Source organism: Strigops habroptila, chromosome 4 (assembly GCF_004027225.2).
Source record: "Strigops habroptila isolate Jane chromosome 4, bStrHab1.2.pri, whole genome shotgun sequence".
Taxonomy (NCBI): Eukaryota; Metazoa; Chordata; class Aves; order Psittaciformes; family Psittacidae; genus Strigops; species Strigops habroptila.
In genome coordinates, this window is record NC_046358.1 from 5,568,056 (window position 1) to 5,594,708 (window position 26,653).

Consider the following 26,653-nt stretch of genomic DNA (forward strand, 5'->3'; position numbering starts at 1 on the left):
AGGCACTGGCACAGGTTGCCTAAAGAAGTGGTAAGTGCCCCATATCCCTGGCAGTGTTCAAGGCCAGGCTGAATGGTGCTTGGAGCAACCTGATGTAGGGGAAGGTGTCGCTACCCATGGCAGGGGATTGGAACGAGATGATCTTAAGATCCTTTCCAACCCAAACCATTCTATAATACTCTCATATCTCATCCAGAATTGTAGCAGATCAATTGACTGTAGGATTCTGCTTCCAGCAGTCCTACAAACCCCTGCAAGAGTATGATCTAAACCTGAGATAACAAAAATATGCCACACCAAGATCTCCCAGATATTTTAGCATGATAAAATACCACATAGTAATTCAAACCTGCTGCTTTACTTTTCCCAGAGAGATATACACAGCACTCCTTCTCTTGCCCTCCTCATCTGTCACGTGGTTCTTCTCCTTAAGAATTATGCCCAATGAAAGCAAATTTTCAAATAGCACATGCCATTCAGACACTGGAATACTCTAACACCCCTTCCAACAATCAGATGAGCTCACAGAATTGTGGAAAATCATGAAATGTAGCTTATTTCTCCCTCAATAATTATCAGACTAAACCAAGTGACAAAAATAGGCTCCCTTTGCCATTAGAAAAAAAAGTTTTATTCTGATAGAATCATTTCCTCCCCAAGCATCAGTGGCTTCAGGTGATAAATCTGTTTATGCAGGAGTCAGCCATAAGCTCAGGACACTCCCCTGGAATTATCCCAGGGCAGTAACCCAAGAAGCAGGCTACTACTCTATGAACAGATTTCCCCTCCCCTGCAAAACTGTAAAGAGCTTATGAAGATAATGAAGGATGTCCTGTCATTTTTCTTGCATTTGACAAGTTTAATTTGGAGTGTACCAAGCTACTTACTTCATGCTATGAGCTACCTCACAGCACCGTCCCTCTTGCTACGGAGATAACCCCCTCCTTCTCCAAAGATATATTTTGTATTTTCTCTTTTCACTTAGCATATTGGAAAGGAAAATACCATCCTTGGATGTAGGTGTCAGGCACAATAGCACAGATATACATCCATGACTGATACAAAGACATTGTTCCTTCTGTACCCAACAGCGCAACAGCTTTTGTTACATATCCACCATTATAATAGCAGATATGTAAGGTTACTACACTGCATTAAAAATACACCAAGTCCATGTTAATTTGCTGTCCCAACCCCCATCTCCATATGCTTCCTAGACGACTCCTTTGTTTTCTACCTCTCCACCCTCTCCCCTTCAAATATTGTACTTTGATCTCTTTTAGCCATTCCTGCTTCTCTAGTCTTTTCTCTCCCATGCTGAAGTTCAGAGTTACATCAGCTCACCAAGCACATTTTCATCACTTCCCTCTTGTCCCAAGTGGAAATTCTGTTATTTCTTGGCTGTTTCTAATTTGCCAGAGACTCAGTCCTGACATACACTGCTACAGAGCTTACGTGCCAAAGCAACAACAGCGGCATCAGTGCTCAGCTTCAGGAAAGATCAGTTGTTAGCAGGATAGTGCCTCTTAAGGTGTATCAAAAGGAAAAATCATAGCAGGTTACAGAATCAGACACAGAAGTTCTAAAGAAATCATCACAAAAATTTCCTTTTCCTATTGTGATCCTGGGTTAAAACAGCAAAAAGGTCAACCATTGGTGTTTGGCTGCTTCTGCAACCACACCTGTAGCCACAATTTGCCATGCAGACAATTGCAGCCCTGGACACAAACACTTGGAGGAAAAAGTTCTTTCTTCCTTCTCAACATACCTCTGCACCCCACGAGGAATCCCCAGCTTCTTGCCCAACAATCTCTCACTACAGCAGTCCACAAGTCTCTTGAGGGTGTACAGACACTCACGAAAGGTGGAAAAGAAGGGATAATGACTAAGGATGCACAGAGAAGTCAGAGTGCTGTTCCGAGAGCGATGGCTGCCTTTGGCCAGGCGCTTACTGCGCGGTGATCGATTCACATCTGGGGTAGACTCTGTACTGGGAGCTTGTAGCGAAGAACCACTCTCGGAACTCTCAGTGCCCACTTCCTCCTGCGGTGCAGATGCATCCCCAGACTTGGGGACTTTCTGTCCCTCCCGAGCTCGATGCCCCCCTGTGCCTTCTCCCTTCTCCTTGGGTACTCTCTTCTGGAAGGAGCGGTAGAAGTTGACACAGATTCCATAGCGAATGACACCCGTGTCCTTGTCTGTGAGTGTGAAGACAAAGGAAGTGTCATCACGGAAGCTCATGCGTTTTTGCCGCACACTCAGGCATCCTTCTGGCTGGCAGAAGAACACAACATCAGGTGGTAGAGGGAAGTCCACATGGTCTTCTAGAGGGTAACGCCGCAGCAGTTCCGGAGTCTGAGCAACACTATCACTACTTGGCTGCCTACAGAAAAAGCAAATACAGAAAACATACAGAGTCGACTAATGCCAACAAAAATCTTTGGTTTCTCCCTACTAACACTGCAGGAGCCTGTGGGCTCAGCTTCATCTTTGCTTCTTCTGTCCCCTACTAGCCAGGGGAAGGGCAGCTCCTCAGCCACTAGCCACAATGCTCAGTCACAAACACAAGGCCACAATGATAGAAAGGTTAAGTTAAAAATTCTATACCATCATTATCAAGGCCCAATAAGGAGCCTGTTCAAATTTGACTGAAAAAAGAACTTTCAGGAGTATGTTGTTCCCAGCAGAACATCGTGTTGCCGTGTTTCCCTGACTTTGATTGCCAAAATTAATTGAACCACACGGGTCTCTGGACAACATTTGGGTAGGAAATACACTGTCCCTCAGCAAATATACAGTCAGATGAAACCCCCTGGATTTCAGTCATTTATGAATAAGATGAAAACTTAAATGAAATAATCCAATATCAATTCCTAATTGGGAAAACCATCAATTTACTAGGAAAGAACTCAGATAAATAGCAGAATAATATGGACCTCATCCTGTAAAATCTTCACTAAAAACTTCTAACAACTATAGATACATATATTTCTGTGTTTGATTTCAAATTGGATTTGAAGTGTAAGTTACTATAAAAGCTGGGTGGCAACATGGAGACCTATTTAACGCCATGGCTCTCCAACCTTTGTACCACAAATCACTAATGGGACATACAGATACAAAGCAATACTGTTTATTCCTAATTTTCCACCCGAATAATAGATTCTTTCAAGATATTAGCTATTTTCCTACCACTATTTTTCCACTAAAGTTACTGAATAACTGCCAGAGAAATAGTCTCAGATCCACACAGGGAAGAAAGAAAACTATGTCCCCAGAACCACCTCTCTTTGGTTTGACTCCTTTGCTACAAAGTCTGACCTCTCACCATTGTCAAAAGTAATCAGCATTTAGTATCATGTTTACTAAATGGGATGTAGGAGACTTGGCTCCACCATCACTCTGCTACGAGATCTCCTACAAGACATTTTCTTACCTTGATATTTTAGATTTGCCCATTTCAAAATGGAAATAACCCTTGCTTTTCTCTCATCCATCTGACAGGTGACAAAACCCAAACAAGTAGTAATAGAATGTCTGTAATTTACCCAAGAAAATCACTGCAGTCAACAGCTCTGCTGACCAATGCTCCCAAACTAATACTTTATTGAAGAATAAGTAAAAAAAATGATACTGCCTGTACAGTTAAGTACTGAAATACAGCAGAAAAAAGGAACCCTAAAAAGCTTTTCTATATGAGGGGACACAACTAATGCATCATCTGCTGAAGAAATATCAAGTAACACTGGTACTGTTTAGAGAGTCTATTTGGCAATAAACGGTTGAAGAAAAAAGTCATCAGCAAAGCACCAGTGAATATATCACCAGTTCATGCCTTTGCAGTAATATTAGCTACAAAGACAGAGTCTTCTCAGACATTTAGAAAGTTTACATCTAATAAAAAGGGAATACTTCCAAAAGGCATTGCTATTTGTGCACAGTGGGTAAGTTGTAATGTTAAAGGCCACATGCAGTATCTAAGGACTTTGCAGGAGCTACTTCAGGTCCACCTCTTATCACTGGCATTTGCTGAAGTGCCTTATGACACAAGCGTAGGATCTGGAGAATAAGTCTGATGAGGAAAGGCTGAGGGAACTCGGGGAGTTTAGTCCAGAGAAGAGAAGGCTCAGGGGGGACCTTATCGCTCTCTACAACTGCCTGAAAGGAGGTTGGAGTGAGGTGGGGACGGTCTCTTCTCACAAGTAACAAGTGAAAGGACAAGAGGAAATGACCTCAAGCTGCCCCAGGGGAGGTTTAGATTAGATATTAGGAACAATTTCTTCACTGAAAGGGTGCTCAGGCATTGGAACAGGCTGCCCAGGGCAGTGCTGGAGTCACCGTCCCTGGAAGCGTTCACACGCCGCGTAGACAAGGCCCTCAGTGCCATGGGTTAGTGGTGGCCGTGGCAGTGCTGGGGTAATGGTTGGACTTGATGACCTTAAAGGTCTTTTCCCACCTGGCTGATTCTATGATTCTACGATAACACACCTCTGAGCATTAGCCATCTAGCTACTCTTGCCCAGCAAAAAGCAGGAGAACTGTAGGAGTCCAGCAGTGATGTTAGCAAATTTCTAAGTGAGAACATCAGACACTATAAGCGTTACTGGAGGATGCAGTTAACATTTCTTCCTCCTCCTTTTCCTAGTTAGTGACACACAGATGAACAACTTGGTTATTTTTCTTCAGACTGTAAGAAATAATTAAACTACTGAATTATTCTGTCCATAAAATACAATAATAAAAATAACTATTACTTAGGATTATGTAATTTCCTCCACTGAGTCTATTTAGATATTGCACTCAAAGTATTCTGAGAAGAAAGGGGGAGGTAAAGCAACAGGCTGATGCACATAAACCACTGATATTTAGAAATGAAAGTAAAACAGACTTTAGAATACACCCATTAAATAGACTGGCAGAAAGTTACTGCATAAACTTTGAACAAAGAAAAGTAACATTTACTGAGCGCCTGTGTACCAAGCAGCACACATACCAACCCCCCATTTCACATGTACTTGAACTAAATAAGCATAACATTTTACCTATTGTTAGTAAGACTTAAAAAAAGAAAGCATTCATGTCATTCCCATGAGGAAAAACGAGTATTAGATGGAGAAACAGCCAAGTAAGGCAAGTTCCAGGTTTGTTTTCTTTTAACTGAGTTTACAGAGTACACTTCAAATGCTAGGAAAGTAACCCCAAACTAGTATTTTACTTGCACCTGGCTTATGGTATTTCCAGTTGGTGAATCCCCTTGTCCTGATGCCAGTAGAAGCAAAGAAGTTCAGGCACACAGGCTACCAGGGAGTCATATATACACTGGCTTTTCTTAGTCACCCTTTGCAGACCCTTGAAAAGGAGCCTAAAGACTGCAAGTTAAAAAACTTTGGCTGCACTAGCGTCTTTCAGAAAGTGTCATGGCCCAAGCAGATGCTCCCATTATGTCAGCATCCTGCACACATTCCAGACAGCACTTCATCGGCACCAAGGCAGGCTTCACCGGTAAATTCTAAGCTATTTATCCCCACTGCACTGCCCAGCCAAAAGCAGTGCTGAGACTCTTTTCACTACCTCGCTCCAATGATCACAAGATAGTCCAGTAACCGAGGGCAGATTTTCTTCTTCTGCACCATTGTCCTTGATGCCCCTCCCTATGTCATCTCAGTGAATGTCTGTTCATCGATCCAGCGGTCAGTTATCCAGTCAGCTGGGATTGAGTGCCTTCGGGAACCAGATCTGCTTCAAAGTGCCTGGCACGTCCAACCTACGAGCAAGAAAAGCAAAGTGTCAAAGGTACATCAGGAATACCAAATAATATAAACAACTTCATGAGCTTCACTACATTCCCCAAAAGCCTCAGTGTTCTGCACAGTAGTGGCCACCCACAGATCTTTCTCTTCACAGAATCATAGAATGGTTTGGACTGGAAGGGACTTTAAGATCACGTAGTTCCAACCCCTCCGCCATGGGCAGGGACACCTCCCACTAGATGAAGTTGCTCAAGGCCAGGTCCAAGCTGGCCTTGAACACTCTCAGGGATGGAACATTAACAATTTCCTTCATGAGTATAAAACCACAAGCCCAGAAAAGCAAAGAGAGCTGAGAAAACACACAAAAAAGTACAAGAGGATCTCAAGAAAGCCCACAGACAAAGAAGCATATCACTGTCAAAGAACTACTCATGAAACGGTCCGAGGCAGGAGTATTGTTTAGGCAAACCCCTGGGATTGCTACAGTGCTTGGGAAAGCAGCTTTAATTGGCAATTCTGTACAGTTGAACATGACTGAAGGAAAAACCACAACCTGAACAGATAAACAGAATAACTAAAGATGGGGTAATAACAAGACAAGTCCGATTTGACATAGTGCCCCTCACCATCTCAAACCTGGATGTGGCCTAGAGCAAGAGTGAGCTCCACAAGCCGCAACAACTGATCTCTAATATGGTATTTGAAAAGATACAGAACTGCACAACTGCAGTTTTCAACAGCAGAACTGCACAACTGCAGTTTTCAACAGCAAAAGTGCCTCTTGTAAATCATACCTCCATTTATCTTGTGTATCTTCACCATTTACTCCACACCCACGCTGCCTAGAGCTACTTTCTCTGCCTATTTCATAACAAGAAAAAAAGCCCCTTTGGCACAATTGGTATTTTACTGCAGGATTACTATTTGTCAATAACTATGATTAACAGGCATCCAGAACTCAGTAACAACTGAGTTACAACTCAGCTTTTACAACTGTAAAATTGTTCTTTTCAATCCTACCATTCGTACTTCATTGGATTCATGAAAGAGAAGAAAAAACTCTTATGAAGTAATCAAATTCCATATTACAACATTTGAAAGCGAGCTGAAAACAGAAATTTTCTGCAACAGAAAGTTCTCGGAAACTCTAAAATCAGATGCTCAAACTGCACTACGAGTTTACTGAGTATCTCAATGAAATCAGTAATAAACTTATTTTATAGTAAAAAAAATACCTGCTTGCTTGTTGGGGCACATTTAGAGCAGGGTTTCTATTTCAGTTCACATTTACAACCTAAGGCTATCACAGAATTCAGAGAATTTTTACTGTATTAAGATCTTTCAGCTCTGCAGCATAAAGTTTAGATTTCATTTCTATAAAAGTAGAAGAGATTTCCTAACAAGCTGTAAACCTCAGCAAAATTAGGTACTTTTCTTACGTTTCTCTCACTACTTCACATCCTAAAGCTAGTTAAAGGCACTGTAACAGTCACCTCACAATCATGTTCAAACTCTAGCAACACATTTGCTTTTCTTCTCAGCCCTTCACATTTCAGGTATAGAGCTGGGGAATTTTATTGATTAGCCCTCCAAATGCCAGTAAGGACACAAACACACGGAAAAAGAATGCATATGATTTATCAGAAAAGGGAAATCATACTAGTCAGTAAGTATTATTTATGAAACAATAAACTGAATGAAGCCTTAACCCTCCCACACACAAAACCCCACATTTTGTAAGACTTGGCATGGTTTTAGTAGATCCTCACTTACAGTCGCTGTAGGTTCCTAAGTGATAGCACTATGAATTACCTTCAGCAGCAATACTTCTGTAAGTTGTCTTCTCTGGACAACAGAGAAAATACAGACACTGGGAAGTAAAGCTCCTGTTTCTTCATTTTCATTATATTACTGAAAATACTGTAGAGTCTGTCCTGCAACAGCTCTTGATCCAACTTATTCTGCAAATTTCTTGTGTAGATAAACTTGAGAGAAACAAGATGAAGTTGGGATGATCAAGTGGCTCTTTTGCCTTCAGTTTAAAGAACTACTTTATCTGTTTTCTTTTCAAATAGCTTTACCCAGAACTCTTCAAGGAATTCACTGTTCAATTACAGATATGGACATAGAAGTTACCACAAGGTAACCTAGAAGTATGACTTTGAGACACTTCTGCTACTCGGTAGTGACCAAACACATTCTTCCTCTATAATAGAGATTATCCTACCTCTCAGTGAAGGTGGAGACAGTAAACTGCATTTACAATGGGTAAGAACATATGCAATGACTACAGAGTAAATGAGGGGCTACAAGACCACAACCTTAACTCACCTTTCACAGGGTGAAAGGTAACTTGTCCGTACCCTGTGATTTTTCTCCTATTCTCTAGCCTGGATGACATCTCTTATGACTGCAATTCATTACACACCTTTCCCACAGTCCTGCAGAAGAGCTAATGAGGTATGTGATATGAAGACCTCCATCAAAACTCGAAAGAGAATCTGAGCAGACCAAACTGAAGCTGCAAAATAAGATCTGAGCAAAATAAGGTCTTGATCTTCCGAAGATTTCTGATTTCTACTGCAACACAGACTGATACTCTGCAGGGGCTTCTGGAGTCTCCTTTACTTGGCTACTTATTCTTAACAAGGCCACAGTTACAGTGAGTCATAAGAAAATAAAGGTTTTCTTTTGAAAGATGAAGTTTTGTTGGATTGGAGCAAGAGGTAGAAGAATTAGAACCAAGTTTAAGGGTTTTCCCTTCCCCTATTCAATCTCTTACTTCTTCAGATAACTAATAATGGATGATGACAGTAATTGAAGAGCATTAGAGCAATATTTGCTGGAACTCACCTTCCTACTCCTGGTTGGAATCACACAACACAGTTGATGATCTGTGTAAACCAACAGAAACAGGCATTACAGTCCTGCTTCTCCCTCCCCCTCTGCCAAAAGTTTGCTTTCAGGCCAGTGTCATTGCCTCATCTGTGTTGATAGAAGCACTTGTGCAGTTACATGGTGAACCAGATTGTGGAATTGATATGGACTAAAACTAACACCCTTCCTTCTCCTCCCTTTGTTTTTACTAGGTTATTTCTATGACTTCATTCACCAAGTGACCAGATAAATGCTAGCGCAGGCACAAAGGCGCAAGCAGCTAAGGGAATCTGGAAAATGAGATTGAACATATTACAGTCACAGAACTACAGATGACAGCTTCTCTACAAGAAATAAAGAGGTAAAGTAGTTTCTTTCTCAGAGAATTGCTACCATCCTTTCTCTAGCTCCCAGATTTTACAGATAGATTAGAACAGAAAGAAATCAAAGAACTGAGAGGTACTTCCATTTCTCCTCTTTCATGTTTGCATTTAGACCTGACCTGAGAGCTTATCTTGACTCTGAGATGGTACAGGTTTTGGCATTGATGGCCTCTTCTCTCTCTCAAGCTGTTTTAACTCCAGGTTGCTTTTTCTGTAAAGGTCATCTGCAGTGTACTTTCTCTTTGCAAACATCTTGGAACCAGCCCATTGAAGGCTGAATCCTTAAGCAACACTTGAAAAGAAACTTCCCACAAGTTAAGCTCAGGAAAGGGAGAAAAATAAAGAAATGAAGGCTACCACAGGAACATACTGCACAAACAGATCACATATCAGAGAACACTATGATTTAAATAAGCACTCATATGGATGGTGAACAGGTTGGTGAGAACTAACACTACCTACGTACTGTAGCAGCCATCAGCAATACTCACAAACTAGTAGAACTTGGCACAGTAGCCTAGACACAAAGACAAAGAGCCAGCACGAACCCACAGCCTACCAGTAACTCAAGACAAAAAAGCGTTCAAAACAACAATTCTATTACTGGCACTACTCTACATTTCAACATTCCCCAAACACCCACGTTTTAGGTTGCAGCACAAGTGCTTAGAGGCCAACCCACATTGTATTCTGCAATTTAAAGTCCTCCCAGAAATAAAGGTCTATATAAAACACACACAGAGACATGAAAAGCACCACACCACAGAATGGATATGGTAGCATGAAAGAACTGCACCAGATGTTTTACCAGTTCAGAGCCATCTGTGTCAAATCAATACCCAGCATCAGTCCCGAGACACTGCACTGAAATGTGCAGCAGCCCTGTCTCATCTACCCCTTGGAGTCTTCAGTCTTTTTTAAAAGACACCAAGCTAGAGGAACAGTCATTTAGCCAAAGAATAGCACAATAAACTGTTAACCCAACTTAGCTCACTTAGTCATCTTCTTCACACAGAAGCTTCCAGCTTTGATAGTCCAGCTTTACACTAAACTGCATGATAGTCAGCAGGTATTTGAATCATTGCTCGAAAAAAAAAAGATACCAAGACAGCAGATTCTTTTTCAACGGGCAGATATTAAGCCCTGCTTTCCTTGCAACTCTCCATCGTTTAGGACGGTACCAGAAAGGTCCCTCCTTCCATTATCTCCAGCTTTTATCAGGTACAAGGATCATACTGCATAGTTCACCAGTGCATGGATACCTTTAGAACGTAAAGCAGGGTCAGACAATTCAATTTACTGAGTGAGTGAAGAGCATACAGTGGGACATTCATTTCTAAGATGAAGAAAAAGAGCAAGTCATGAAGGAGACAGCAAGAATTACAGGACAAAAGCCATATGAATTCTGGTTCACTGAAATCTCACCTTGTGAAAGACCAGATTTCTAGCCATGTCCAGAAGGAAGTAAATTATGTTGCTTGGAACATCTTGAATTTCTATTTATTCTCAGCCAAGATAGTCTGTACTCAATTCAGATCTATAGCCACTACACCTGAGCTTAGTGCATTGTTTCCCGTGAACTCAAGATCCATACCAATTGGATTAAACTGAAAGCTGAAACAAACACAAACAGGGCAGAGGTATCAATGCCCACTTTTGGGTTGATTTATGTTTCCTTTTCTCACATTATACACCTTGAGTACAGATACTGAGACAGTTGTCTGCTGAGCTGTGAGAAATACGTGCAAATACCTCAGGACCAGCCAACCTCACCTGTATGGCCAGGAATCCCACTTAACTCACTGCAGAACTGGAATCAACATAGTTTGAAGCACAATATGAACTATTCATGGTAGCTTTGACCTGTCTCGGACATTTTAATAATCTTTAAGGAATATTTACTGCTGAAATACTTCTTCTTCCAAGTTTGTTTCAAGTGATTCCAGCCATTATTTCTGTTATAACACACACTATTTTTGCTTGTACTGAGCTTTTAAAGCAGCAGACAAGCAGTCCTCATTTCACATGGGCCATTTTATAGTTTCTCTGTTTAACACTTGTATTAGCATTAAACACTGCTAGTAGGTTTCTACTTTAAAATATGCAGTATTCTAGGAAGCCCTTTACCACTATTATCCAGATACTACAGTGGTTCCATTAACCCAAGATGACAGCACAGATGAGTTGAGCACATCTCCCCTTCCCCAGAGCTTGACAGAACATGGAACAACGTCTAAAGGCAGACCTGGATGGACTTGCTATTCTGGTGCAGCTGCTTTTTGTGTTACCATGCTCCTTGGCAAAGCAGCAGTGCATGCCAATGCTGGGACTCCCAAAAAGATAGCAGCACTTTGGCACAAAAAAGAAAGAAGGCAGGCATTTTCAAAGCATTGCAACCCAGACAATGGCATATTTATCTAGTATAGTGAGTCTATAACATAGGTGTGGTTCTGTAAAATGCCTGGGGATAGTTGCAAGCATAAGAAATCACCCAGCAGATAACAGAGCTGCAGGCAGATTCTAAAAGCATCCTCCCTGGAGCACACGCATCGCTTCAGTCAGTAAGAGTTCCTTATGGATAAAACAGCAGATATATCCCAACTGTTTCCACTTTCTATCTGGCCATAAAGCTTGAGGAAAAGGACAGAATAAATCAAATTAAAGAAAATTAGAGAATGAATTGTGTAAACAGTTTTTTGTACTACTAAGACATCCTTGAATGCCCTTCTGAAGAATGATAATGATTTAATTATTTAAAGATTTCTTCCTTTCCTACTGAATGATATTATCTCTTTGCCTTCTGAAAACAGTGCTGACACAGCCAAACATCTGTAGCTTCCACATTAATTATCCCAGCAAAATGGAGGTAGCATGGACAGGAATGCCAACGAATAGACTGAACATGACCAGAATTAGTTCACAAACAGAAGTATTGAGCCACACTGACAGGAACCTTTTTGGAGCATCATAGAGTGAGGCTGGACTGGTTCAGGTTCTTGGTTGCTATAGTGACTGATTTCTGCCCTTGTCATATGTCATATGCTGGCCCTTCAGTGCTGTCACCTCCTCCCTCCCCCCTGCTTCAGCCAAATGCCTGACTACAGCAGCTTGCTGTACATGCAAGACCACGCAGCCACCACACATGCACATGCTGTGAAAACAGACCCACAGGTAATCTGATTCAGATCAATCTCCATAGCAACCCAATCTTCAGTCCCTAGATTTTAGCCTCTCGGGTTTATTTATAGAGCAGCTGCAGCGCTCCATCCCCCCTCCTGCTCCACCACCAAAGCTCCCAGCACTTGCCCACACTACAAACAAGCTTCACCCAGGCACAAGGACTGCCTGGAGCCAATGCTGAACAGTCGCCTTCTGGCACCCATCAGAGCCTGAGCTAGACGCCCGGGTAGTGCTTGCAACACGTTAAATGCCTCCCAGCCAGTGAGGTTTTCCATATCCAGGAATAGAACAAATCTCAGATGTCATCATTGCTCATGGTCAGCTGAGTACCAACAGCAGCTGACACAATCTGCTCATCCAGGTACCCACAGGATGCTTCCACAGAGACCCACTGCGGCTGCTCCTCTGGGTACCCACAGGATGCTCTACAGAGACCCACTGCAGCTGCTCCTCTGGGTATCCATAAGATGCTTCTACAGAGACCCACTGCAGCTGCTCCTCTGGGTACCCACAGGATGCTTCTACACAGACCCACTGCAGCTTTGTGCAAAAAGGATGTGCAATGTGTGCTAACACAAACGTGCAATCCTAGCAGGAGCTTTCAGGCAGCAGCAAATACAAAGGAGCAGTCCCAGCAATATCTGTCCCATAGAAGCACAGCTGGACCCACCAGTAGATATTTGAAACCATGTGGCTGGGACATTCATCTGTTAACCGTTAAAAGAAAAAAAAAAAAAAAAATAAAAAGAAAACTCAAGACCAAGGCCTTGAACAAGCCATGAGAGATCAGCATGCGAGAAAGAACGGAATGCAAACATTGATATCCATTTTATTCTACTATGCTCTTTGGGAACACCATCCACAATAAACTAATGGAGGAGAAGCAAACACTTCTACAGTGCTCTGGTTGCAAACAGGAAGGAGATGACAGATTTTAGCCTCAGCTGCAGTTCATTTCGCTCACTTCAATTTAGGTTAAAGACTTTATTCTCCTCCCCTCCTTTACTGCCTGAAATGACTCTCTCGTGATGCTCCCCGCAGCTCCTCATCATGCAGGTCACGCCGAGCACCACTCACCAGCTTCTCATGGAACATAAATTCTGCCATAAAACCCCTCTGTCAACCCGGGCAGTTCTCCTGCTCTCTGCTGCTTGAATTTAAATTCATCTCTTATTTAAAAATGATCTCCAGAGATTCACATGAGAGAACAGCAGCAACACGGGAGCTTTGGCTCCCTGCCCTTCACTATTTGTGTCTGTCATTTGTTTCCCCTCCTTGTACAACATCACCGTCACAAAATACAAGAACCTTCTCATTTATTTCTATCTCATCAGCTCTTCATTGACCCTCAAATCTCCAGTAACAGTCACTCATACACTCTGTGGTAGGGAGAATGAAGGAAGGGACATCCAAAACCTACACAACACCCCCAAACTGAATTAGCCTCACCTTCTGCAACCATAACAGTATTTACTGTTATGGTTGCAGTATTACAGTATTTTTCGAAACCAAAACTGCTTTTGGCTTGAGCTTTGAGACTTTCTCACTGCTTCTGAGCACAGCCTCGACCCCAGCACCCACATGATGCCTCCCTTCCCAGCCCTCTGCCCAGTCCCTGTTTGAGAAGCAGGCAGCAGTTGCCATAACGTGTTTTTTTCCAAAAGGCAAACACTGCTAATGTACAGCCATAAAAACTGAACCAGAAAACAACAAAGCATGTGACATTTGAGAGAACTGCTGGATGCAGATGCGGCTGCTAAATTATTCAGTGCTCTCCCTTGCCACAACACCTCCCCCAGCCGCGGTGAGCAGCCCTAGACCAGAAGCACAAACACTGGTACAAGAGCACAGCAGGTAGAAAAGACACACCACAGGCAGTGAGGAGCACACTAATGACTAGTGGCTTCTCCTCTCGTGTAGGTTTCAAGCTATTCACTGTGTCATTTAACAGGTGACATCTCTCCTGGCACCACCACCACCAAATACAGGCACATTCATGGAATCACAGAATGGTTTGTGTTGGAAGGGACCTTAAAGCTCATCCAGTTCCAACCCCCTGCCACGGGCAGGGACACCTTCCACTAGAGCAGGTTGCTCCAAGCCCCTGTGACCAACCTGGCCTTGAACACTGCCAGGGATGGGGCAGCCACAGCTTCTCTGGGCACCCTGTGCCAGCGCCTCAGCACCCTCACAGGGAAGAACTTTTGCCTAATATCTAACCTAAATCTCCCCTCTGTCAGTTTAAAGCCATTCCCCCTTGTCCTGTCACTACATGCCCTTGTAAAAAGTCCTTCTCCAGATTTCTTGTCAGCCCCTTTAGGCACTGGAGCTGCTCTAAGTTCTCCCCATAGCCTTCTCTTCTCCAGGCTGAACAAGTCCAGCTCTCTCAGCCTGTCTCCATAGCAGAAGTGTTCCAGCCCTCATGGCCTCCTCTGGACTCTCCTGAGCAGCTCCACACCCCTCTTGTATTGGGGTCCCCAGAGCTGAACAGAGTTCTGCTGAAGATGGGCCACACAGGGACAAATGGCAGGCTCGCTGGGATCCCAACAATAAATTCCAGTCATTTATAAGGCAGAAAAGGAGGACACTCACAAACAGTGTGGAAACACTGAAATATTGCTCAGGATAACGAGAATCAGAAAATAAAGAGAAGTATTTTAAATAATCCAGTTATTTGGCTGTTGTTAGCACCACAGAACTGGTACTCAGAGCTTCACATCAGTTTCGCCTCATCTTAGAAACACTCAGCCTGTCTCCCCACGAGTGCCACCTGCCTTGTTATTCCTTCCCTCCACACGCCTCCCCCTTGCCTTCATCAACATTGTGGAATACCAGAAATTTCTACTCTCAAACCAAGCCTACTTTTAATTCTGGTGATAAATCATAGTACCAGCTGGTCAAAACTGAAAGGAAATCAAAGAGTAAAGCCCACTTTCTCTCTGCTAGAGCTCTGGGATGTGAGAAGCACGCTTTTGGCAGACTTGCTCACACATAAACATCGGGGGAAGCAAACTCAGAGTGGAGAAGGGATAGGAACCACCTCAAGCAACTCTTAGGGACAGAAGGGGTTCCAAGAGGACTTTCTAGACATCTGCAGTCACCACGGCAAAGGGAGGGGGAAACATAACACCTGATGGCGATGTCTGAAGGCAAATAAGAGAATTAGGTCGCCTAGAGGACAGAATGAGCATGCCCAGCCTGTAGCTCCAGCAGAGCAGAGTTTAACCACTATCTAGTGGAAACAGACCCAGCAGCAGAGTGGCTCAGTGTTCATGCATGACACAATTTTAGTGAATACCGGATTTGATTCTTAACCATCTTTACCACAAAAAGCATGTCTCCCCTCGTGCTGACGAGATGCAAACAGGCAGAGGCAGGGCTTCCCATCCCCTGCTGGAAGGGCCTTTCTAGAGCAAGTACAAGAGATCCCATCCCCTGCTGTCAAAGCTGTGGGCAGGAAGATGAACAGTTTGCTACTGACAGTGGCAAATTCAGTTAGAATATGCAGTGAAGCAAGACACAACCATGGTGCTGAACTTGCAGATGTTCAAAGGTCCCTTCCAACCCAAACAATTCTATGATTCTATGTGACAAAGGAACAGATTAAGAAAATTAACCTGACAGAGGGGAGATTTAGATTAGATATTAGGAAGAAATTCTTCCCTTTGAGGGTGGTGAGACTAACAGCACAGGGTGCCCAGAGAAGCTGTGGCTGCCCCATCCCTGGCAGTGTTCGAGGCCAGGATGGAGCAACTTGTTCTAGCACAAGATGTCCCTGCCCATGGCAGAGGGCTGGAACTAGATGATATTCAAGGTCCCTTCCAATCCAAATCATTCTACAACCCTATGACAATAAAGGCTGCTCTGCTCATAAGACAGACACAGTTCCTGGAAGTCATCAGATAGATCACTGTCAATCTGGGTCTCTTTGTCCCCTGTGTAAAAATAACAAGGTTAATTTCCTGATTCTCACAGACAGAGCTTAGGAGAGCTGTTTGGAAATTAACTACAAACAAAACAAAAAGGAGAGATCTGACAAACGTTACAGGATACATCAAAGGCAACATCATGACCAACCCTTTTTTTGGGCTGCTGTGAAATATTCAAGGCTGTGGGAGAAACAGAAAACCATGAAACATTGTTCCTTCCTGCTCTGCTGATGCATTATTTCTCACAGGGACCTAGAAACACAAGTCTCTCATTTAACCACAACGCCACTGCACACGAACTGCCTCGCATAGGTAATTTAGGCATATGCAAGCAGCACTTCTTACTTTTATATCACTGCAAGGGTCCTGCAAGTAGCAGTGATGAAAAGTAAACACAACCCCTCATAATTCCATGGTTTCTGGGCACCAAAAGGCAAAGCCTTTGGAGAGTTGTCTGGTATAAAGAGATTTTAGAGCTCCTGGCAGTATGTGGGTCATTTCTTCAGAGCTTTGCTGGCTTTGGGGTTTCAACTGGCTATTCTATGTTCCAAAAGACAAATCAGGAGCATGTCACTCAACCATCAACAGTAATTTCCATGTGGTTGTGAGAGGTTTAAAGGCCTCAGTGACAGAAAATCTAATGGCTCTAAAATTATTTTCTAGCTCAGACAGGAGAGCAAAGACCAACTGAATTACACAGGCTGGGTTACAGAGAGTGAACGGGAGGTCATCCTAACAGTTTTTCATAGCTCCTGAGGTGGAGAAGGAAAAGCAGCAAACCCTCCCGTCATCAAAAGAAATACCACAATTGTTCCACAGATTAACAGATTATCACACTAAAAAACATTCCCTCCTAATGGATGCCTCAAGCTGCTCATTTGTATTTCACTTTGTGCCTTGTTTAGGTCACCGACGATGCTTTTCCTTCATGAAAATTTATACCTTGAGCTTGATGGAGATCATTTCAGCTGGGGAAATAATATTCATCTTGCATCTCAAGCTCTTTCATTCTTGTTTCTAAATCCTTTCCTCATTGCTGCTAATCCCCAATCAGTAGCTGCATTCTGTATTTCCTACTAGTGCGTTGAATAACTACGTCAAAGCCTTTCCACTGAGGGGCTGCCCAGAAATTGAATGCAGTATATCTTAAATGCAGGCACAATAGGGCCAAAGGAGATTTACAGGAATTAATTTGGGTTGTACATACGCATTGCCTGGCTCCAATTCCTCCCTCATGGAAAGTAAGTGGAACATTCAACTTTGGTTGAAACCAAAAACATTGGTTTTAATACAAAAGTATCCATTTCCATCTTGTGAGCACAATGGCACTACCAACCTAGGTAAAAAACTACAGTGTGAAATGACAGCCAAGACACTACATTTTACATCCCTTGTTATCCATTCTCATACACTCAATCTCTAACAGTATTTCTTCCCAAGTAATTTCTCTAACAAATGTATCTGGGAAGAAGTATCAGAGGAAACCTATTAGCTCAAGTGCTGTACATTAAAAACTGGGAAGAGATTTGTTCTCTTCAAATTCAGCAGTACTTGTGACTTGCTAATTTAATACCAGAAATTGGCATAAGTATTTGGTTTTTCAACTGACTCATTGCAAAAGATACTGACTAGACCAAACCAAACATCTTGCCAGAGGTATGTCTAGTATGTCCTGTCTATACACAACTGTAATATTTGATATGGCTTGAGATGACAGGGGAAAGAGCTACAAATGATGAGCCTCTGTGCCCCTCACCCCAAGCCAGATAAAATCAAAGGCAACATTCATTCAATTTAGGGAAATGACATAAGTGTTTCAGTAACATTAGAGATGCACTGATGCCTTTCCCATTTCTGCTGAACCACCACTCCTGCTACTCTATAACTAAAAAGCTAATTTGGCTAATAGGTGGGCAAGGCTTACTGTTAAAAATCTTCACACCCTTTTTTTTCTCCATCTCCAAAATCCTTCTGAGACTGAATTTGAACTACATTACATACACCCCCTCTCTGCTTTCAGAAGATCTGCACGATGGTATCAAGGTTGAAGAAGAGGGTTTGGCCTTTAGAATATCAACTTTATGTTTTTTCCATGAAAACTTTAAACCAGAACACCTATTTTTTTTTGCCAGTTGCTACACAGCCTTTGGTTCACCACCATCCACGGCTTTGGCACACAACACATACAGCATGAAAACAGATCTTGGCCATATTACACATTTTGTATGGATAACATTCTTCCAGTTATTTTCCTTTTTGCCCATCCAGTAAAACAAGAACTGTTTTTCCTGTGTGGAAGCTAATGCAGTGTTCTGGGTTGAGCAGGACATGCAGTAGGGCTCTGAAGCTTACAGAAAGCTGCTAATTTGATAAAAACACCAAACTCCAGACTCATGATACGACTGCAGCACCACTACATAGACATGTACACGATCTTTTAATGCTGACAAGGCTATTATTATTTTCCAAACAAAAGCATTCTAGAAACTTGTTGATGATTTTGCATTTTATTAAATACACAGTAAGATGTTTAATGAGTGTATAATTAATTCCAGGGTATATTAAATTGGGTCCAAGATGATACAACAGTAAAGAAAAAATAACTATTTTATAGCTGGAATGATGGATCAGTTCAATATTACATAACACGCTATGAATGGATGGTCAGATTAGATCTTGCAAAACTTGCATTTTAGCTATATTAGATGTCAGAGGTGCTCTCTCTGATGTGTCAAGATTGCAGGCTTCCATTAGTGCTGAAACCAGCAAGTATTTTATGTGCCCATCCAAAACAGTTCCCAAGGTTCAAGCAGTATAAAGTCCAAAAATGGATGCACTTCCCAAATAACCTATATTTAGACGCCTCTGCTTGGGTTATGTGACCCTCAGGACATCACAACACATCTTCCCTCCCCTTGCTTCTGCCTACCAGTAGCATCCTTTTTGCAGATAAGTGATGCTGCAAAGAGCACAGCAAGGACACTTTGAGAGCACACCAACAGAAATGCTGACCCAGAGTTACACTGAATGTAGAGAAAATGGCTGGCTTGCCTAGGGCAAGCAATACAGATTGCCAGATACACAGTCCTAACCCCACCTCCATGGGGCTAAGAATTTATCATGCATATTATTTTGTGTGTGTCTGACAACAGTGTGGTATATGGGGCAAGTTCAGGGAGAAAAGGGAGAGAAGAAAGCCAGACAACAAACCAGTTTCCTCCAAGGCTTATCATTTCTCTAAGCACTTCTTTATCGTGGCTGCACACAAACAGTAGCACAGACCAAGCTTTCTTCCCCTCCTCCGCCTGAAAATAAACCTGAGCACCACGGCAAGGTGGTGACACCCATTTCTGAGGGGAAAACGCTCTTGATTTAAAGGCTAAGAAATTGACTAGTATAAAGTCGATTTCCTATTCTATTGTCTCGGAGAGTAACAGGATCTGCTGTTTACAAACCAAGGAGTAAAAACACCTTTCCAGTCACATCACTGCAGCAATCCCTTCCCAACGCTGCACACCTCACCTCTTCCAAGCGAGAAGAAGGGAGACCGGTCCGCCCTGAGTCTCCGTTCTACCTGTCCTAACTGTCCTGCCCGCTTCCTCCCGGCAGGCAGCGAGGAGAAGCCGCCCGGAGGCCCGGGCCCGCTGTGCCCTCACACCGCCGCCGGCCGAGCCCACCCCCCGGCCGGCCACGCCGCTATTTCCCGGGCCCCGGCGCCCCGCTGTAACCCGCAAGGGACCCTCCCCAGGGGCTGCTGCCCGCTCCCGCCCGGGGACCGCTCCACCGCCGGCAGCGCCCCGCGCCGCACCGCGGCCCCGGCAGGATGGAGCAGCGCTCCGGGCCGGCGCCGCTCCCTCCCCGCACCTCTGCCTCCTCCCGCAGTGACCTTGCGGAAGGGCTCGCTATACCCGAGCATCACCACAGCACCGGGTGGCTGCGGCGAAGCCTGAAGCGGGCAGGGGGGAGCATACCGCAGCTGTCCGTGCGCGGATCACCTCAGGCACCGCCGGGCGGGCTCCGTGCTCCCCTGCCCGACCCCGCTCTTGGCATGTGTGTGCATGCACGCACGGTCGCGCACCCCCGCCACCTGCGTGACGGCCCGGCCCGGCCCCGCTCCCCGCTCACCTGCCGCCGCCCCCGGCCGTTCTGCGCCGCCCGGCCAGTTCCGCATCGAGCGCCAGGAGCGGAACGCACCACCGCCCCCCGCAGGGAGGAGCGGAGCGAACCACTCGTACCGACGGCGGGGGGGGGGGCAAGGGAGGGAAGACACTTTCGCCAGCCGCCCGCCGGGGGGCGCTGCGGCTCGGGGAGCGCTGTGGGGGTGTGGGGGAGGCAAGATGGCGGGCGGGGAAAGGGGGCCCGCATACGAGCTGTGTGTGGGTTACCTGGGGCATACCGGCCACATGGAGAGTAGAACTGCTGCGTTAAACCGCCTCCTGGCAAGCAGAGGGCGAATCATAGAATTACAGAATCAACCAGGCTGGAAAAGACCTTTAAGATTGTCAAGTCCAACCATTACCGCAGCACTGCCAAGGCCACCACTAACCCATGTCACTGATGGTCTCATCCACATGGGTTTTGAACACTTCCAGGGACGGTGACTCCAGCACTGCCCTGGGCAGCCTGTTCCAATGCCTGAGCACCCTTTGGGGAAGGAATTGTTCCTCATCTCCATCTAAACCTCCCCTGGTGCAGCTTGAGGCTGTCTCCTCTTGTCCCATCCCTTGTTCCTTGGGAGCAGAGACCAGCCCCCTCCTGGCTCCATCCCCCTGTCAGGTAGTTGTAGAGAGCGATAAGGTCCCCCCTGAGCCTTCTCTTCTCCAGACTAAACCCCCCCAGGTCCCTCAGCCTTTCCTCACAGCAAAGCCTGGCTCCAGGCAAGCAAGGCCAGCAAGGGCCACGTGGGTAAGAAACACTACCTTACACTGAGGAGAGCGGTGTGTGCTCTCACCCTGTATTTATTGAGCTGCTTACTTGCTTCATATCGATTATCGTATCATATTCGTATTATCGATTTGCTACTGGCTTCATAAGATCACATGGGAATTTGGTTATTAAAAGCTTGAGATACATGGGTTTGTTTTAAATTCTTTCCCTGCTCCTATGAACCAGCACACTCCGCAAACAAATAGTTTACTAACAAAACCAAAATCATCACAATAAACCCAAAATGCAACCAAAATCATCACAGCTATCACAATGTTTTTAAAAAAAAAAAAACAAAAACACTTGAAGTGCAAAATGGTGAAATACTTGATTTGATATTCCACATGAATGCTCTGCCCACTGTAGAGGAATTGGGATTTCAGAAATACACCCATCTGTTCTTCCTCTGTTGATCTGAATAGTTCATGCGCAAACACATCCGTCGCATAAGGGCACAGCCAACAGAGAACGCCACTGACATTGTAGCTCAAGCATCCACGATTTCTCCAGTGGCCAAGTTAACAACATTAATTTGAAACAGGTAGCGGTACAGAGCCTTAGAGCAGCAGGATGGAGTCTCAAGCCCAGGTAGCATTTTGCAAATACAAAAGCACAAAGGTGACTGCTCTCCAGGGAGGTTCTTCCGCTAAACCTGCTTACTTGAGTGGCTTGGGCTAACCCAGGAAGCTGCTATACAACAAAAAGAATATTTCTGTACTGATTTGCACTTAAAATAAAAGAGAATGTGAATATGTAGACAAGGAGTTTATATTCAATTACATAATGAAAAGGGTTGGAGAAGCCAGAGCTGACGAAAATCCCCACTGTCACCACTGCCATCAAACAGCAACAGCACTGGTTGTATCTTGAAAATCTCTCAAATTTACTTGCAGCTTTTCCTCTTAAAATTAATGAGATGCAGCTCAAAATGAAGCTAAAAATGAAGCTGCAGCTTCCTTGCCGCTGCCTTTTCTCACTGTTAACAGCCTCATTCTTTAGCAAATCCTCCAAGCAGGGTCCAGCTGCCCTCTAATCCACCCAGGGCTGGCTTGAGCCCTCAAGCTCTGCTCATTACTCCCCACCTCATACCCCACTGCAGCCTCCTGTAAGCCTATTCCTATTCCCTCTTCCTCTAGTTCAGTAGTTTAAATTTAAACTTTATACTCTGGAGTAATGCAGAGGCTTCAGCAGAACAGCCCGTGGTGTGGAGCTCTGCTGAATTGACAATTCCCGTTGTGTGCCAAGCGCTTGGGAAGCAGCTGATGCTGGACAGCTCTCCGCTTCCCCCCTTCTGCTCTTCCCTTCGAGGTAATGCATGTGGACAGCTACTTCTGTTCTTCTCCTGTGCTAATCATTTCTGATGAACTCTGCCAGGTATCAGGATCCTACTGAAATCCACTCAACAGTCAGGGGCACACTGGACTCCTACTCAAACATACACAGCATGGTGCATAGTGAGCTAAAATCTCACAGAGGCCAAAAGAAACTGCCTGGGGTTGCACTGCTGTTTCTTTCTCCCCACTTTCAGCTTCTCCTCAGCCTATATACTCACTTTATCAGCTTTGAGCTTGTTACATCAAGAACTTATTCCACCCCCTTCCAGACTAATGACAGCACATCAGAGAATGTCAAAATCCTGTATTAGGCTTTATTCTTTTATATAAACATTAACATTTCTCAAACAGATTAGTTAAAAATACAGATTTAAACAAGAATTTTTGCAATTGCAATGAGTTATAAAAAACAACAGATTATTTTACAGATTGTTACAAATGCTTTACAAAGGTGCAGAGTGAAGGCCAGTGGCAGGGGACCAACCTCAAGTGCAAAATGGACACGATACCCTCACCACGGGCATAGCGCTCAGATACACAGCCAAAAAAAAAAATAATAAACCAACCAAAAAACAAACAAACAAACAAAAAATGAGCCATGTGAACCTCGGCTCTTGGGATGCTCACCGGGCAAGCAAACATAGACCCCTATCACAGAGAAGACTCATGAGACCAAGCTACCAGAATACTTAAGGTTACATCTCTGAGATCAGCCACAAGGTGTTGTTTCTTGGAAAAGAAGGAACAGGTTTTACAAGAGTATTATTTGTCTTCTGGCAAACAAAATATTGCTGTAAATCCTAGAATACTTATGGATGTGGATACTTATGAACTTGGGGCATAAATCCAGTGTGGATCTCACAGTGCCCAGAGTGAAGAAAGGATACAAGACCCAAGTGTCCTTCTAAAGCAGTTGGCACTCCTCATACAAGAGGGACCTTCACGTTCCACAACCATCACTAAAACCTTGAGCAAGTACCTTGGAAAGACTTTGGCAAAAGGAAGAAGATGGATCTGGTTACACCAATATTCTTGCAGCCCATGATTTGGGAGTTGTGCAGCCCATAGTTTATGCAATGCCCACATATTTCACCAAATGCAGTGTGTGTCCTCTCTCCTTGGCCGATACATCTTCACACCTACCTTGGAACACATACCACATGCTCCAAATTCTTGGAAGTTTCTAAGATCCTTCCACCATACCTACCTTGCCTAGGTACCTTCCCACCTATCTTTCTTCTATTCCACCCCTAAAGATAGAATCTATGCCCTGATTTGTTTTGAACTAAAGTTTTCCAGCTGTTAGCAAATCAAAGGTAGAGTGAACTGGCTGAGAACCACCACGAGATAAACTGCCATGTATTACAGTAAAAAAATAATCCACTACTTTATGCCTGACGTCCTTCTGATGTACAAACATTCCCTACCCAGAGGACCTCCCTGTTAGATGAAGGGCACTACACATTAGAGGAATCCTTTTTCCAAAGGAGGGCCAGAATGAAAGGGCAGCTCTAGAGATGAAGTCTCATAATACAGAAATAACAAGCTACTTCTCTTGGAATTGTAAAGGGCAGCACATACGAGAGATTTTATTTATAGGAAACCCAGTGAAACCCCTAGAACATCCACATTGACTTCCCTGAGCTCCTCAGATCCAGGTACACTGGGGACCCTGCAGAAGCCTTTTGAGCTGGGTTACTCTCAATAGAGAGGGTTTGGCAAGTTCCTGCAAATGCATTTTCATAATCAACAAGAGAGAGGGGAGTATCAATGGGCAAACCCTCAGGACATGCTTAGAGAAGAGAAAGACTCAGAAAGAAGAGGTGTATGCGTGGGGGGAAGGTCTTCATTTCTACCGTGTTCAGATGTTTTGTGTCATTCCTTTGGGGTATGGGCACTACATTAAAACCAACCCCTCCCATCTGATCTACCCCAGCTGCCTCCTGCATAGTCTCATGACAACACTGAAACCCCAGGCTCATCACTCCCTGCACTGCTGAGCCCAGAGTTCAGTGCTTTGAAGAGGGAAAGCTGGCTTCTCGTTAGCAAAGGCTGGGAGATGGCATTATGTCAGCACGTCAGTGTCCTGGGAGCATGCGGTCACTCATGCACATCCCAGATTTCTGAGAGCAGGGGAGGGAGTTTCTTGTCCTGCAGCCGAAGGGCAAACACCTGTTCAGAGTGGACACTGCTCAGTGTCCGAAGACTGACCAGCTTCATTAACATCCGTGGAAACATCAGGCGGTCCTGCAGAGGCAGACAGATAGGCAGCTGTTAGCAAAGTCACACTAAAACTTGGTTAAAAGATATATAAAATCACCACACCACATGATGCTCTGTAACCCCAATCCTGACTTCCTCTAAACCCAGCATCATCCAGGAGGTGACAGTGTGTAAGAATACATATCATATCATAGAATGGTTTGGGTTGGAAGGGACCTTAAAGCTCATCCAGGTCCAACCCCCGCTCAATGAGCAAGGACACCTTCCACTAAACCAGGTTGCTCCAACCTGGCCTTGAACACTGCCAGGGATGGGGCAGCCACAGCTTCTCTGGGCACCCTGTGCCAGTGTCTCATCACTCTTGCCGGGAAGAATTTCTTCCTAACATCTTATCTATATCTCCTCTCTGTCAGCTTAAAACCATTCCTCCTTGTCCTGTCACTACCTGCCCTTGTAAAAAGTCCCTCTCCTGATTTCTTGTAGCCCCTTTAGGCACTGGGATCTGCTCTAAAGTCTCCCCAGAGCCTTCTCTTCTCCAGGCTGAACAGCCCCAACTCCCTCAGCCTGTCTCCATAGGAGAGGTGCTCCAGCCCTCTGATCATCTTCGTGGCCTCCTCTGGATTCACTTGAGCAGGTCCATGTCTCCCTTGTGTCGGGAATCCCAGAACTGAATGCAGGACTGCAGGGGGGTCTCATGAGAGCAGAGTAGAGAGGGAGAATCACCTCCCTCAACCTGCTGGCCATGCTGCTTGTGATGCAGAATACTACACCATGTCCCAAAACTCCAGACTTTCCATGCTGGCTAAACTATGTAACATGCTACAGGACAGAAGGCTCTGACAGCTCACAAATCCTGCATTTACAGCCACTACCAAACCAAGCAGCCACAGAAGGGAAGAACATGACAGCACAGGCAGCAAGAGACCTGTTACAGACAGTATCGTAGGAACTGCGCCTGCATAAACACAAAGTCAGTTTGCATCATCATTGGAGATGTTGTGGTCAGGCACTTACATTTGGTCTGTTGATGCAAATGTACGAATGAAGGGCTTCTACATAAGTGTGCTGCAGCCTCTCCACCAGGGACTGGTCCTGCACATTCGGTCGGTCTGCCAAAAAGCACGTTACAAGTAAGCAGATGGCCACAGGCAATTTCACTGGATTTGAAATCCCTGCTTAGTCCCACTCCCTCAGTATAGTTTCTCCCCAAAAACCTCATCTAGCAGTCACCCGGCACAGCTGGGAGAGTCATCCATGACTGCAGCACCTATCTCTGTTTTCCGTAACTGCTCTTTCTCAGTGATGTCTATGGCACATGGGGAGTCTGACCTGACTGCTAGAGAGGCAGAGGGTTAGAGGGACCAAACAGCACCCTGTCAGTGTGTTTGGTGTCACGTTCCTACCCAGTGAGGATGAGAAGGTGCCACTAGATGTCACTCCCGCTGTGTGACCCGATTTACACCAGAGGTGTGCAGAGTACATTAACAAGGCAGTGAAATAGCAATTTCTAAATGAGGAAGATAAATATCAGCTGATTTTAATATACAGATTTCCAGCAGTGGGGAATCTTATTTCCTTTGGAGGCGGCACTAGAAAATTCATAATACAATGAATACCCTAAGCAGAAGTAGTAACACACTCCCTTTATCACTAGACCTTACATACCCTCTATTACTCCTCTTCAGCTTATGACCTTCCTAAACTCTAATTTCTTTGCCCTCTGACTTACTGCTGCAGCTCTTCAGATCTCCTTGGCTTTTTACCTGCAGAGAAAATGTTGATGGCGATTAAAAGTGCATATTCGGCGTCGTTGAGCTGTAGCTCATTCATTCCCTTTGAGAACTCAAAGATGGGGTTAATGAACTCAAACTGCAGACCTGCAGCAAACAGAAGGGAACAATGTGAGGCAATGGTTTCCCTCATGGAATAAGCTGCCAGAAACCCACTGCAGTCTGCCAGGGAGTGGGGAGGACAGAAAGGCTGGGAAAAACCCTTATGTTAGATTCCAAGTGTGGTGGAAACCTCCCCTTACATCCCACTACTACAGGTGA

At 44.5% G+C, this 26,653-nt stretch overlaps 2 protein-coding genes across 30 annotated transcripts in view; both read right to left on the reverse strand.

Moving 5' to 3' along the window:
- The window catches only part of MADD (MAP kinase activating death domain), a 67,851-nt gene extending 47,524 nt beyond the window's left edge, over positions 1–20,327 (reverse strand). For 26 of the 27 annotated variants that reach the window (XM_030481916.1, XM_030481915.1, XM_032919860.1 and 23 more), the window contains exons 1-3: positions 20,245–20,327; positions 5,572–5,764; positions 1,769–2,383 (exon numbers count right to left, since the gene is read on the reverse strand). In XM_030481916.1, the coding sequence (XP_030337776.1) occupies positions 1,769–2,383; positions 5,572–5,633 (677 nt within the window). In that variant the 5' untranslated portion in view covers positions 5,634–5,764; positions 20,245–20,327. Of the gene's footprint in view, positions 1–1,768; positions 2,384–5,571; positions 5,765–20,090; positions 20,110–20,244 lie in introns of those variants that run through there. The other variant, XM_030481895.1, reaches the window with a different exon arrangement.
- Positions 20,328–22,668: 2,341 nt separating this feature from the next.
- Positions 22,669–26,653, reverse strand: part of NR1H3 (nuclear receptor subfamily 1 group H member 3) — a 31,962-nt gene continuing 27,977 nt past the window's right edge. For all 3 annotated transcript variants that reach the window (XM_030481495.1, XM_030481493.1, XM_030481494.1), the window contains 3 exons: positions 26,366–26,479; positions 25,617–25,711; positions 22,669–24,626 (listed from right to left, as the gene is read on the reverse strand). In XM_030481495.1, coding sequence (XP_030337355.1) covers positions 24,480–24,626; positions 25,617–25,711; positions 26,366–26,479 — 356 coding nt within the window. In that variant the 3' untranslated portion in view covers positions 22,669–24,479. The remainder of the gene's footprint in view (positions 24,627–25,616; positions 25,712–26,365; positions 26,480–26,653) is intronic.